Source organism: Corvus moneduloides, chromosome 5 (assembly GCF_009650955.1).
Source record: "Corvus moneduloides isolate bCorMon1 chromosome 5, bCorMon1.pri, whole genome shotgun sequence".
Taxonomy (NCBI): Eukaryota; Metazoa; Chordata; class Aves; order Passeriformes; family Corvidae; genus Corvus; species Corvus moneduloides.
In genome coordinates, this window is record NC_045480.1 from 8,115,763 (window position 1) to 8,130,528 (window position 14,766).

The 14,766-nt window shown below is 38.3% G+C and overlaps 1 protein-coding gene across 8 annotated transcripts in view; it reads left to right on the top strand.

Moving 5' to 3' along the window:
• NSD2 (nuclear receptor binding SET domain protein 2) overlaps positions 1 to 14,766 on the top strand; it is a 99,733-nt gene that overhangs the window by 43,933 nt on the left and 41,034 nt on the right. For all 8 annotated transcript variants that reach the window (XM_032110065.1, XM_032110061.1, XM_032110063.1 and 5 more), the window contains one exon: positions 12,238 to 12,403. In XM_032110065.1, the coding sequence (XP_031965956.1) occupies positions 12,238 to 12,403 (166 nt within the window). The remainder of the gene's footprint in view (positions 1 to 12,237; positions 12,404 to 14,766) is intronic.

Here is a 14,766-nt window from a genome sequence, read left to right on the forward strand (position 1 = left end):
CATTAGCCCTTACTAAAGGATTAAGTTTAGCTAAGCCTTGGGAACTTGTTAGTGCTAAGCAGTTCATGATGTGCAGCAGTAATTGTTACTTCAGAACTTTAAATTGTTTTTTCTTAATGCCTCATTGGAAAAGTGTCTTAAAGAACTACTTGTTCTTAAGGAAGCACCAAAAAGCATACAGCAATATACTGGTTTGAGGGGAAATTAGAAGCTGTGAGTATTTTCAGAGTGGCTACAAAATTAATTGCAGAAATTGCCTGAGTATTTGTTCAGGCTTTCCATACCAGACTTCCTGTTCTTGTATGTAAAAGTGGCTGAATTAAGTACACTTTCTGTGTGAAACTGCTGTCTCAATATGTATTATTTAAATACATTTTTTGCCCTCTCCATAAAGACATTGGTGGGAGAATCCAAATCAAGTATGAAATAATATCTTGAAGTGTTGACAAAAATACTGCTTAAGAATAGCACTACCAAGTTGGATCAAGGAGCCGTTTAATTCAGCACCTCAGTTCGGGGTGAGGTTCAGTGGAGGAGGCATTATGGAGGGTAGAGACATGGCAAATCATGGAGTGATGCTCTTTTTGAATATATCCAGCCTCCAGCAGTTTGTGACTCAGAGGTTTCTGGAGCTGGTGACTCTGTATTTAATGGCTGTAGATGGCTAAATTCGTGGAAGGAGACCTCGGGTTCTTTTTGAGCCATTGTGAGCTTTTTGCATCCATGACATTAAGTAACAGGGCAATAGAGCAGCTCTTTTTCAATTTGCTACCTACTCGTTTTGCTGGATTCTCTCATAATAATAGACATGGGGATCATGGACTTCTGTTACTGATTGTTATATAGACTTCTCACAAACCTGATCTATTTTTATTTCAGCTTAGCCAGTTCTAGTGTTGTTCCACATATTATAGAAGCCATTCCAGAATGCTAGTTCATGGTATCATCCTGTTTCTGAACTGCGATGCCCTTTGGGTTCTGCTGTTTCTTTTTGAGAATTAGGAACCAGAACAGTAGAGGACATTCAAAATACAAATGTCTTGTGAATGCATACAGTGGCCTGTTAATGATTTCTATATTGTTCTCAATTTCATTATTTTTCATTATAACTAATTGTAGCGGGTTGAGTTCGAAACCAGGCGGAAACACCAATTAAATGTAGTGGTTTTGGTTCAAAATATTCATTACTTACTTATTTTCCTTCTGTGAGATAAGAATTAGGAGAAAAGCAAAGCAGGCACCAACCTTAAACAGTTGCAGTACAATGAAAGAGTTTTATTACTAATAGAATTAAAAGTAAAGAGAAAATAACAAAACAAAATTAAAGCAAATTCCCCCCCGCCCCGCCCCCCCAGCACTTCTCTCCTTTTACCCAGCTCACACAAGGGATAACAGAACATGGGATGTTAGTCAGTGTTCCAGTTTTTGAAAAGTCTCTCTTATGCTTAAGGAAAAAAGGGTTTTCCTTCAGTTGCACGTGGTTCCCAAACTGCCACTAACAGCAGATCCGCCCGGAAACAATCAATCTGCTGTGTGTAGGACATCTCTTCCATGAAAAATCTCACAGTTCCTTCACACTGCAAAACATAGGCCATCACATGGGGTTATTCATCTTTTTAAGGATAAGTTCTTTTGGCCTGCACACAGAGGCTTTTCTTCGCCACAAGTCTCTAACAGCCTCTTACTACTTCTATATAGCCTGGCATAGGCACTCTTCACAATCTTCACAGGCACACGAAGATACTCCATCCCCCCACGTTCTTCAAATGGATTAAAAAGACAAACAGTTTGTGGTATTACAGTTTCTTACCACGGCATGCAAGAAGGTTTTTTTTAAGCTGCGCGCCAGAATCGCGGCACCGCCCTCTTTTCTCCCGTCGCCATGCTCAGCTCCGTCCCACGTGACTCACTTCTCTTTCTCTCTGACTCTGAAACCGCCACGTTGAAGGGTGTTCTTGTTCAGGCTCTACGGTGGGGAAAGCCTCGCTCCCTCTGTGCTGCTGGCTGTGTGGTGTCTTCTTCAGTTCAGCACGGAGTGTGCTGGCTGCAGACAGGAGGCTCTGCCGGCTCCCGCTGACTCCGCCGGCTCCGCATGGAGAGGAGAGGGACCCACCTGTCCCCAGAAGCCGCGCTGGATGGGTTTAGCTGTGAGCAGTCCATGGCTGGTTTTAGCTGCCTGCGGCTCTGGGACAGCCCCCCCCAGCGACCCAGGGTCCGTGCCGCAGCGTTGGGAAAGGGGGAAGGGGCAGTGGCCCCGGCCCAGCAGGGCCGGGAGGCTCGGAGCCCCCCCCCCCCACCTTCCAGCAGGCGAGCTCCGACAAAAGGGGAAGTCCCGCCTTTCTGTGCGGTTTAAATATGTAAATTGTGAGAAGCGTAATTGGTCTTAAAGACTGTCCATCAACTCAGGGTCAACCCAATACACTAATACTTAGCATATGATTGATTGCTGACTGCCTCTGAACATTGAGCCAGGTTTCTGTAGAAAAGAGCTGACCAGATGTAGCTAAGTCAAATTCGAAGAATGTCAGCATCTCTTGCATTGTTTCATATTTATCAATCATTTGTGAATTCCAGAGCTTCTTCTATTTTATTTTGGTCTTTTGGGCATTGTGGTGGACATGACAGATGAAGTAAAGCAGTGAGCAAGCCGTCTTTGGAAGAGCTAACTTGCCTTTACATGTCAGCAGCAGATGGTGTTGAGAGATTAATGGCAGTTTCTGGTTTTATAAGCTGACCAGATTTATTCTCAGTCGTTGCACAGGTAATGTCATGATTTAAATTATTTAAATCCCAGCTTTTCCTCTTCCTTCTCCTGTGTTGACAACTACAGGTTGGTTTGGCAAGGAATTTGCTGCTTGTTTTCACTGGGCTTTTTTGTCCAAGATATGGCAAAGCCTTTCTGTTGCTCTGCTCAGTGTTCTGCGTAACTAAATGCATGTCTAAGTCTTGCATGTAGCAAAGAGTTAGATATACAGTTCAGGGTTGTGTTACTTGGATGGATTTACAGGAAGATATTTGGGAAACATTGGTGATCTGTACCACGTGTAATTTCTTGCCCTTATAGCCCCCTTTTGTCAAGAAAGAAAGATATTTTTTAGTAACCCTTCGGCAAAGTAGAAAAAGCAAAATATTTTGATCAATCTTGGAGCAGTGGTTTCCGCCTCCTTTACAAGTTTCCATGTTCTAGGGTGGATTTCATGTAGGGCAGATGAACTTTAGGACCTCCAAAAGAGGTCTTTGTTCACAGACACTAATGTTATGTTTGTCTGTTACTGTCTTTCATTATCTTTCTATTATAAATAAATAAGTCCCACTGGGCTAATGTTTATATTTTTGCTTTTTGGGAATACCTTAAGTACCTGCAGGAGTTGTGCTCTTGTGCATTATAGAATGGCACTAGCTAAAACTGTAAATTGTCAATAATAAATTAATTCCCTTCTCAGAAGGACTGTTTGTAAAAATTACTATTTTGGAAGCTCACTGGAAGAGGGAAAACTGAATCTTGTTTATATATTTGTAAAACAAGCCCTGCTGTGCTTGTGTGAGAAAGGGAAGTGAATCTGTGACCTCATAGCAGCAACTAATGCTAGAAAAGCTGGATTTTTTCTTTTTTGCTGTTTTGTTTGTTTGGTAAATAAATGTCAGTGTGAGTGTATGTTGTGGATGCTTGTGATGAAGTGAAACAATTTGGGATCTTAGTTCTGGTGGAATTGATGGCACTTCGGTCATGAGCATCATGATTTTGTACTGTAAAGACTTCCCTATTTTAATATTCGTATGGGGTTGGGGTTTCCCAGGTTTTCTGTGCATTTTTATTGCTGAAAATAAGTGATGTTTCAGGAATAAGCTTCAGCATTGCCAAGTCAAGATAACATCTATCTGTTCAGGATTTTGTTGGTTGCCTTCCCCCCACCAGTCTCAGGCTTATTAACCCCTGATTTGGCATTTCATCTGTAGAAGAGGAGGAGCTACTAGGTATATGTAACAGCACAACCTGTGAAACCTCTCATGCCTGCAGTAAGTGTGGGAATTAATTTTAGGGGTCTCGTCTCTAAAGCAAAATAGTACTTGGACTATGTCAAAATATTAGTTAACTAACAGAGCCCCTTTATGCCAAATCAGTATTTGTTCTATTTAAGCGTAGTCAGCTGCCTTCAGAAGTGTTCTTGTTATTAAAAAAAAAGGTAGAGATAAGTCTCTGCTTTCACCAGAAAACGGTGTCCTGTAAATCTAGTGGCCTTTTGGTAGCGCTATCTGAATTTGGGTTTTCTGTTTTCTATCAATATTGGGATTCAAAACATGTACTCATGCTGTCCTGGATGTTTATGAGCTGCCAGGAGGAGGATACCTGTTCAGAAAGTGTCTTGGGAAAATTCTGTAAGGGTGTAAAAGAGTGCTAAAGATAAGGTCCTGATACAGATTTTGGTGTTGAAGAATGTGAGACCATGGTACATGCAACTAACAAGGTACATATGGATATGGCATTCTGAAAATCTGTAGGTATGCTGAGATGATTTAGCTCTCACTCTGTTATCCTGTGTGAAGTTCATATGGAAATTGTTCAGAAATAATAATTTCTCATGCCAAAGTTCCTCATGGATCTACAGTTACATTTTTACAGACTTCTGTAGCATCTTGTATCCACACTGCCTTGTATACCCGGATACCACATCAAAAGTTTAAGCCTTTGAGGGTGGTTGAAGGTTAGAGACACAGGATGTAGGCAGAAATCTTTTTCTAATACTCAATATAAAAGGTAGGCTTATTCATTCTGATCAAACAGTATCTAGCTTAAATTTCTGAAACATGGAACCTTTCCTTAATAAGCCAGTAATTTAAAATTTAAGAGATCATCTAAATGTAAATGCAGAAATTCAGTAAAACAGCTGAAAGAAACTAATCTCCACATTTTTAAGAAAGACAAGGATTGGGAAGTGTTCCAGAATTCACATTTTACTGAATCTGTGAGTGATTGAATCTGTTTCTCTTCAACTCTTTACTCCGAAAGAAGAGTTGTGTCCTAGTTACTAAAATACCATGTTATGTCTGAAATACTTGCGTGTGTAGTGTTTGGGTAAAAGAAGACTGCTGATTTGAGTAGACAGATTTGCCTTTAAATGAAATTGTCTCATCTGCTAGAGACTTGCTAATGAGGGAACCAAAGCCAGGAAAAAAAGAATTGAAATGGAACCAGGAGTTTAGTGCTTGATTTGAAAGACAAATTTGAACTTCTGTCTTGTTTTAAAATCCATAACCTACATTATGAATCCCTGTCTAAACTTAAATGAATTTTATTGTCTTTTGTTTGCTTTCCCTCCTGGAGGGGAGGGTCCTGCATGGTGATACTCAACTTGCTGTCCACAAACTACTTCAGATGATTTTGTGGGACAAAATGGTGGTAACAAACTTACAGTCCTACAACTTAATGTGTGGTTTCAAACAGCCTCAGCCAGCACAGAAGAGTTTTCAGATCTGCAGTGATTTTCTTCAGCATTTTTTGACCTTATTTTATAGCTTTACCATCTAAGCACATTGAGGGGAAAAAAAAATCCTGGTTGTGGCAGGAAGATGAAAATATGTTGTATTCTGCGAACATAATTTTTCACCCTGCCAGATTTGACCCCCTTTTAGTGATAGAAGAAATTAAGTAAGTGGTTAATAATAGAATAAAGTGAAAGATAACTGAGGAAATACATTTAATGTAATTGCTCTCAATATTGAATTTGGAAGATTTTAGTTAAATCTCCAGTTTGTTATAAAACAAATAGAAATCTGAAAAACTTAACAAACCAATTTAAAATAGAGTTTGTTTGCTTTTCTGTTTTGATGTAGACATTTCATGTCCTCTTCCCTCTCAGAAGTCTTTACCTCACTGTATATTTTATGAGGTTGTTGCAGATTTAATTGTGCAGATACGGATGCAGTGGCCTTTTGGGAGCTGCAGTCTCTTGAATGCTCTGTTGAAGTGTCCTCTTCTGTTTTACTGAAGATGGATTATAAAACTTTGCCAGTTCACTGCTTCTTTCTTTATGTTTCCTCATCCTTCTCCATTTTGTAGTAATAATCCCACATTTTCCCTTAATCTTGTGAGGTTCTGGTTTACTCTTTACTCTTGTGCCTGAAACATTCTCTCTGTAGGCAGTGGTTTGCCAAGTATGTAATTGCACAGCATTCATCGATTACGTAGTGAACAGAATATAACAAGTGAAAAAAATTTTAGTTTTATTTTTAATGTATTCAGTTACTTGTCATTTACTATCTAAATATACTCCCCCACATCCCAGAAGGTGGGAGCTATTTGGATAAACATAGGGCCTCTCAGGCCCTTTGGGGATAAACAGATTTACTATAATGTGTGTATTATAATCTAAAAAAAAATCAAAAACCACTTAGGCAGTCAGCGTTGTGAGGATACTGTATTTTTATAGACAGAATCACTTAGAATGAGCACTGGCCATTTCTTAACAGACTTAAGGTGCTGCACTTTTTATTTGAAGCAATAGTACATATTGAGTTTGCATTGCTTTTGATCAGCTGTAGTTGTAGTTTCGGGTTTTGAAGTGATTTGAGTTAATGAGATTTTTGTCGTCAGACACAGACTGAGAAGCAGCCATTTCTCTGTCTGGAATGATGGGGCATCACTCTTTGGGACAGTAGCTGCATCCCTGGGTTCCTTTGGCTGAAGATTGAATGTTGATTTATCTTTGGCATACAAAATTCCTGAGTTTTTCACAAAACAAGAGCTTTTCTAAGAACATAATTGTTATGTCAGTTTTTTGAGGAAGAAAGGCATGGGATTGTTGTCTTGTTACTTTGGTTTTTTGTTTTTTGGGTTATAGTGTCCTTAGTCATTGGGGAATTCAAGTGCAAAAATATTACAAAAATAATCTGTTCTGTTCTGTGGCTGCCTTCTCCAGACAAACCAACCACCTCTCCTGAACCTCTGAAAGGAATGAAGTTTTTTCTACAACCATTTCCTTAGTTATCTATCTGTGCTGATAGACAGGCAAGACAAGACAAAACATTTTCACTTTTATTTTCATTACACAAGTCCATAAGAGATAATAGGAGTTTTAGTTGACAAAGCACAACATTAGTAGATAGCAGGAACAGAAAAATAACGTGGGTTTGGTCAGCAAGCAATCTTAGCTTTTTCCATAGTAAATCTTGTTGCATAGGAAAGAAACAGATTTGACTAAGTTTGTATGTTCTAACTTTGATTCAAAATATATTTTAAATGCATATATTCTGTTTAGGGGCCTTGATTATTTTGGTTTAGTTTCTTCATAGTGTGAGTAGCTTGGTTTTTATCCTGGCCTGCAGCTGGACCTACAGCAGTCTGTGTTTGTAGCAAGGCCTTCTGTTATAGTGAAAGTGGAAGTTCTTTGGTACAGAGTGAAACTGAGTTGAAAATGAAAACAGAAAGAGAAATAACAGATCTCTGCAGCTTAAGCTGTTCAGTATGTACTTCCAAGTTATGTTACACAGAAAAGAGCATTTACTGTCTTCACTTGTCTTAATAGTTCATACTTTTTTGTCAAATATTAAATTCTTGTGATGTATTCTTCACCAATTCTCAACATTGTTCTTTGTATGATCCCTTTGTGACAATTAACAGAGGATGGTTTTTTAATGGTTCCTGTAGCTTTTCACATTTTTATAGTGAAGTAGTAGCTCTTTGATGCTCAAGGTAATTTGCAGTAATTTTGAAGGCTTGTAATTCCTTGCATATGTCTGCACATGAGCATATTCACAAGAAATAGCTGAAATACACAACACCGAGTACTTCTTAAAGGGATAAAGTAATCTCAATCTGATACCACCTAATAAGCCTTCTAGGTGTTATCAAAAAAAATTACCTTTGTCCCTAACTAAACACTCATCATGGTGTTTTCGTAGCAGAGTCTACAAACAAACCTAAAGCTCTCAGTGCAGTAAAGATGCTCTTCTTAAATAAGTTTGGTTTTGGTCATTTTAAGATATTTTTAAGCTTTGAAATGACCTATTATTCATGGTGTGTTTTTGTCTCATTCGTTAGGCAGATCAGAACTAAATGGAAGTTGATTGGATTCTTTTGAGCAAGTGTAGCCCAAAGTTAATTAAATACTAGTGGTTTTGATGGCCAAGGCACTTCTTCGGGCTGGTAGAATGCTGACAGCAGTGTTGTAAATTCTTGTCAATCTGCCTGTCACTCATTGCTTGGTGAAAGTGCTGAGGGAAATGACAAAATCTGTCATATGTTAAGGGAAGAGAAAAGGCATGTTTAATTTGTTTTATTTTTCAGTCCTTCTCAGCCTATTGCAGCTGCTGGCCCAGATGAGTTTTTGTGGATGCTGGTTCTCTTCGAGGCGTAATTTCTCAAAGGAAAACTGAGTTGCTATAAAGGAATTACTCAATTTTCACACTCCACATCCTCCTGGACAAAATAAACTTCAAATCCATCTAGATACCTTTTCAAGCAATTGTTTCATTACTCCAGAAACTTATTCCAGAAAGTCAGGAATTTCTGTGTCTGCCATACTGAGTAGTGCAGAGCCTGTGGAATGACCTGCGTGTCCAGTGTTAGGACTGGTCTGTGTCGGAGTCATCACCTCCTCACCTCAGCCTTGCCCCATGTATGTAAATTCTCTGCAGTCTTGTGTTTTGAAAGGGGAATAAAAACCCTCAGATTATTTAAAGTAGAAAAGTAATCCGATCCCAGGCTGTTTTCTTCTTACGTTTAGCATAACTGGTTAAAAGTTTGGGGCTAGGGTGACTGAGGTGGGAGTTCCCTCAGGCTGCAGAGCTTCCCTATAATTAAGGAAGGAGAGGTGGAGGAAATTCTGCAATTAAATGGTTTTAATTCTGGCAAAACTGCAGTAAAAGTTAATGGAATGGGGCATATGCAGGGCAGTCCAGACTTACTTATCAGTGACAGAACCAGAGGGTGTTCTGTGCTCCTGTGCAGCACAGGAAGCCTGTTGACATTAATGGGTAGGAGATCTAGTGAGATCCTACTAATTACAAGTGAGAACAATTTCAAGAAATAAAAAGTCATGAAAAAGACACAAGGAGCCAAAATTTGAGGTGAAGGTATTTTAAAATAGTTTGATTTTGTGTAATCTTCCCTTGCTTTACAGTTGGGCTCTAAACCAGGAGTCTTCTATCTTAATTTGTTTGCTTCAGTATCATCACCAGAAGAATTGGTCAGGTCTTGCAGAGGAGGTGTTCCCTGCCTTCTGGTGCATTCACACAGCCCACCAGGACTGTGCTTCCAGTCCTGCCTCTCCATCTTCATGGGTGCAGTCAGATGCCCTGTGCTGTCTGACCACATATTGTTAGGAGTTCAAACTTCCCTAAGTTAGAATTTCTGTTTTCTTCTGGAGGAAAAAGAATCTGCAAGCCAAATTACTTTTTTTCTATACCACTTTGTAACTTGACAGTGATCTCCTATTCTTTAAAATTGCAGAGAATACAAGTGTCTCATAAAGAAGCTCCAGCTCTCATTGTATGAGAAGATAGATGCCATCAGGGGACTGGGTGGCAAATTTGTTTTGAAATTATTTCTTTCTCCCCTGCCATTAATAATTTAAAAAAACCCTACCTGGATACTGAAGTAAAATCTGTACATATGACTGCATTTGGTTTGCAAAAATGTTTCTGAGAGGAAGTATTGAAGAAATTGTTGATGTCCTACAGCTGCATGTCCAAAGTACATGCCAGGAATTGCACCTCATTGTCTACTGTTAAGGTACCTATTGAATACATCAGAACAGTTCCCAGAATGAGAAAATCAAACTAAACCAGAATGGTGTGGGAAAGTAAGATGGAAGTGAGCAAGTTCATGGTGGTATTTTCAATAGGTTTTTAAAGAACCTCATATGAGAGCTCTTAAAAAGTAATGGATATAGAATTCTGTGCTGTATTTTGCCATTCTTTTAAAGTATGAACGTTTTATCAATAGAAGAAAACATAAATGCACCAAGTCTGGCATAGATAAACCTTGCAGGTTTTGTCAGAGCCTGTCATTTTCAAGTTTTTTATCATAATCCAGTATAGTAAAAGAATTCTGGGCATTTTTTAAATTTTGTGAAGCACTTGTAGACACATTGGAGTGCGATATTCACTCCTGTACTGCCATCCCTTTTAGATTATGCTGCAGTAAGAAGCACTGCTAGAGCCTTTTCATTATTCCAGCCAGCTCCCTCTCAGACTGGAGTCATAAATCTTCGTAGCTTAGTTGCACTTTGTGAAGAATACAGGGAGTCATAAATTAAAAATGAGCTTCAGAATCCTGCGTAACTTTCGCATTTCTGAAAAGTTGACTCATTGAAAAAAAATTCATCCTACCTCTTCAGTTGAAATGCTGAAGTTGGTCTGTGTGTGTAAGACCTGCCCCTGACATACGAACCTCTGAATTTTTAGCCTTTAAGCATAAATTTTCGCATCATGTTTAACTGCTAGAAGGAGCATTTGATTTTTCACATCTGCTTGGAATCTTTTAGGTCTGTTGAGAGTGCTGGACTTCAGGCAAGCTCGCAGGAGGGGTTTTCTGACAGAGAATCCTTAGTGAGCCAAAAAACCTTGAGACACGGGAACATAGCTGTAGCTGGAGTCATATGAACCGAGTCTGAATTCATCAGAAAAGCTGAATCACTGGATGAGTAATTGTCCCTAGCAATCAGATGACATGGCTTCATGTATGTTTACCAAGCAGAGCTTTAAAAGCTTTTCAGGGAAGGATTTCTGAGTACGTTAAGTTTTAGGGGTTTTGACTAGATGTACCTCTGTGTTTAAGTTGCAGATAAATCTCTCTGAAGTTGCATCACATCAAAGATTTTAGTTTGTGTTTGGAAAATAATGTTTAATTACTTACAGTGCTATTTTCTGGGTTTGAAAATCTGTACAAGGTGAAGTGATCTACTCTGATTCAGTGTAATGCTCCAAGTACTTGTTTCTCAGTTCTAGATTTCTGCTTTCTTAACGGTCTTCTTTCTTTCCTCTTGCCACTTCTAATTAATTTTAAAGCATAATTTTGCTCCAGCCCTAACACTGAATCCAGGGAAAACCTGAAGCTCCAGTCTGCCTTCTGAATGATGAGCTGGTACTACACAAGATGAATGATACATGCTGCATATAAATTTAGTACTAGAAAATTAAAAAGGAGATTCAAAATATGTGATTTTATAAAATATGTGGTATGTCTGTGATGAGACCCCTTCTGTGCTTTTCTACAGAGTTAGTGCTTACCTAGATAAAGGTACGCTCTGTTCATATCAAATAGAACAGATGACGCCAAAAAGACAAAATGCAGCTAACTCTGTGAAAGGTTTTAGTTGGTGAATAGATGTCTGTGTTGCTGAACTTCATGATATAGTAAAAATGTCATAGGAGAACACAAAACTCCCTTGCCTTGAAGTGGAAATAGTTCCATAATTGTTTTCCAGTATCTAAAATAGCTTTAGAGCATGAACGGAGCACTCACAAACTTTTACTGCTAGAACTGGAAGAGAAAAAAATCTCACAAAAGGATGTGGGGAATGGTTCATGTTACAAGTTCTCCATATGTGAAAAAACAGCTGAAAGCTGGAGGGTTTGGGGTTTTAAAACTGGTTATTTATGTAGTTTCCAGTCAGACATAAAGACAGTATTTCAGTCTGTTCTAGTCTGGGGGTTTTGTTTGGTTTTGTGTTTTTGAGGGGTTTTTTTAAATCTAGGAGTACATTTGTGTGTATAGCACTTAACTTGATTAATAATATTCAATTCAGAGGGAGGTTGACTCTTCCACATCTACATCCAGTGCTCAGGTAATGTATTTAAAGTCAAAGTAAGCCTTTCTGTTAGTCTCTCCGGAGTTACTTGAAAAGATAAAGGCAAACCACAGCTTACTTGCCAATATTTCTAATTAAACTAATTAAGTCTAATTAAACTGGAATGTGGATTTTTTTCACTGCTAGAGAACAAAAGTTATGACTTAAAGTTTTTATTACACATGAAATGCAATTATTGTATACTAGCAAACATGACAGCACTTTATTCTTCTGAACTATTTCTTTTTTTCCTCCTTCTCTTACGTAACACTGTATTTTTTCACATATAGTGAGAGTGTTTAACAGAATATGAACTGTGGTTTGGCTTTTTTCATTCTATTTTGTAATCCTGGTGCATGTCTGAAGAAAGATGATGATCAGTTTGGCTTTTTTTTTTTTTTTTTTTTTTTTTTTTTTTTTTTTTTTTTTTTTTTTTTTATCTTTTAAGGCTCCTGCTAAGAGAGATCCAACTCAAAGTACCATCAAAGAGGAAAAAGTCCATCTGTTGAAGTATAATATAGGAGATCTAGTCTGGTCAAAAGTGTCTGGTTTCCCATGGTGGCCATGTATGGTTTCTGCTGATCCTGTTCTCCATGCCTACACTAAACTAAAAGGTATGTCAGTGATGCTACAAACATTCAGGTTTTTTCATGTATAAATAATGGTTGCTTTGGAAAAATTCTGTTCTTCATCTATTTAGTTGATGAGCAACTTGTTGTCAACAGGAATGTTAAAATCATGTAAATGCTATTCTTGAGCATATAGCAGTGTGTCTTTTAACTCATGGTTCTCTGAAAGATACCAAAATTGTGATCTGTAAAACTGTGTGGAGTCTTGCTAAAAAAAAAACCAAAACCTGATGGTGTTTTCCATTGTTTTTGTGGAGATGCTTGGAGAATTGATACAGGCTAAAAATTTTATTAGAGCCGATGAGAATTAAATATTCCTGATGATTATGGTGTACTAAAAGCAATCCATAATTCAGGCAGCTAAATTTTCTCTGATTCACAGAGTCAGTACTGTTATCTACAGACAATATTGGTTGATTTTAAATGCAGGAACTACCAAGTGTAAATGAAATTTTAGGTATGAACCTGTACAATTTCTTAATCTCATTTGCACCTTTGTTCTCTGTTCTGATACCTGACACTTTTGAGGCTTAGTAGCAATAAATATTTAGAGTACACATTAAGAAAGAGTTGGAAGGGCTGAAGGTAGTGAAGTGTTGGAGTGGATTGCCCAGAGAAATGGTCTGATCTCATTCATAGGAGGTTTTTAAGAACAAATTAAATTAATATCTTTAGGATTATAGCTACATTCAACATTGGTAGTAAACTAAATGGCTTCTTGAGAACTGTGTGAATCATTCATAATAAAATTGATGGAATGGTTATTATTGACTCCTCAGTCAAATTTTCCTTGTAGCAGTCTTTCAGAGTCGGGATCAGGCAGTCCCTGTCATTTTTAGTCTTTGGATTATTAGGTCTATTATGGCATAAAGAGCTGGATTTTGAGAGTAGTAGAGCTGTTTATTTGTTCCTAACAATTACTCTGTTCTTTGAAAGAAGCAAGGTTTCGGTTTCATTATCAAGAATGTCTGTGGTAGTTCTTCGTCAGAAACTATAGAAACAGACCCAGCAAAACCCAATACCGAATGTCTGAATGCAACCTGTGGAGCACGAACAGAAAGAAGAGCCCATACACTTTGTAGTGTTAATTTCTCTCACTTTGAAGTAATGTGGATGATGGTTATTTCTCGTATTTGCTCTGGAGTTGGCTTGGGCCTGCCTTTTCCTTAAGGAGTTTAGTCTGGGTCTGGGCAGCCATCCTAACTGCTAAATGCCACTCTGATGTGTGTATTTCCATCAGTAGGTATTTCCAGTCTTACCTTCCACTTATTCTTGAGGCATTATCAAAAGTCTCCTCTTGCAAACAGAAAAGTTCTTTTATCATGGCGTTGTAGAAATACTGAGCTAAGTCTGTATTTCTCATTTCTAGGCTTAGGATCAAGTGTTTGTAAGCAGTCTGAATTTCTGGATGTTGGTACTTGATTTGATCATTCCAGCTGATTAGGCTTGATGAAAATTAATAACTTTAACTTGCGGGAAGTACATTTTTGTGTAAGAAAGCGTGTACTGAGTCAGACTAAAGTTCCATCTCATTGAATATGCTGTCTCTTGCTGTGGTCAACCACAGATGCTCAGATACAGAGAAGCACCAGAGAAGTGGTGGGGTCCCAGAACACTCTCCCAAACTGCCAACAACTGGTTATTTCAGGATTCTGTGGGCCAAAAATTTTGTTTCCCCATGTAACAGCTGTTAATGAATGCCATTATTTTATCTAGGAACATTGGTACAAATTGAACTCTCGGAGGATACCTGAAGATTCCCCACTAGGTTCAGTGACTCTAGTGGTAGGCACTATTATTTAGTCTCCTTAATTAGGCAGTTACAGCTGTCCAGCATTACACTGCAAAGGGAACATAGTGTCTGTCTGTCTGCTTGGCAGTGGGCTGTCAGCAGATCTTTACAGGTGGTTGTAAACGTAGTCTGTGGCATCCTGGTAAAATACAAACATTAGCCCTTATTTCATCATGGACAGATTAAGTAATCAGATCTCTGTAGTCCCTACTTAAACAACATTTTCTTGATGAGGACAAAGTAATTACTGTGCAAGAGAATTGTTTCTGACCATGCAACACTGGAACATATATTAGACAAGTGATTGGATGTGTGATATTTACAATCCCAAGACTTTGCCTATGCCGTTCCTCTAGATTCTCATATGTGATCTCTGATGGTCATTATTGTTCTTGTAGTTCCCATACATGTTTGTATATATATGTGTATGTTTGTAATTGTTATAAAACATTACATATATAGAGAGAGAAAGAGCAAAGATTTGCCCATACTATTAATTAGGTTGATTACCCTTCCAGATGCCACATTTTGCAACAAGATTAAGCCCCTGTTAAAA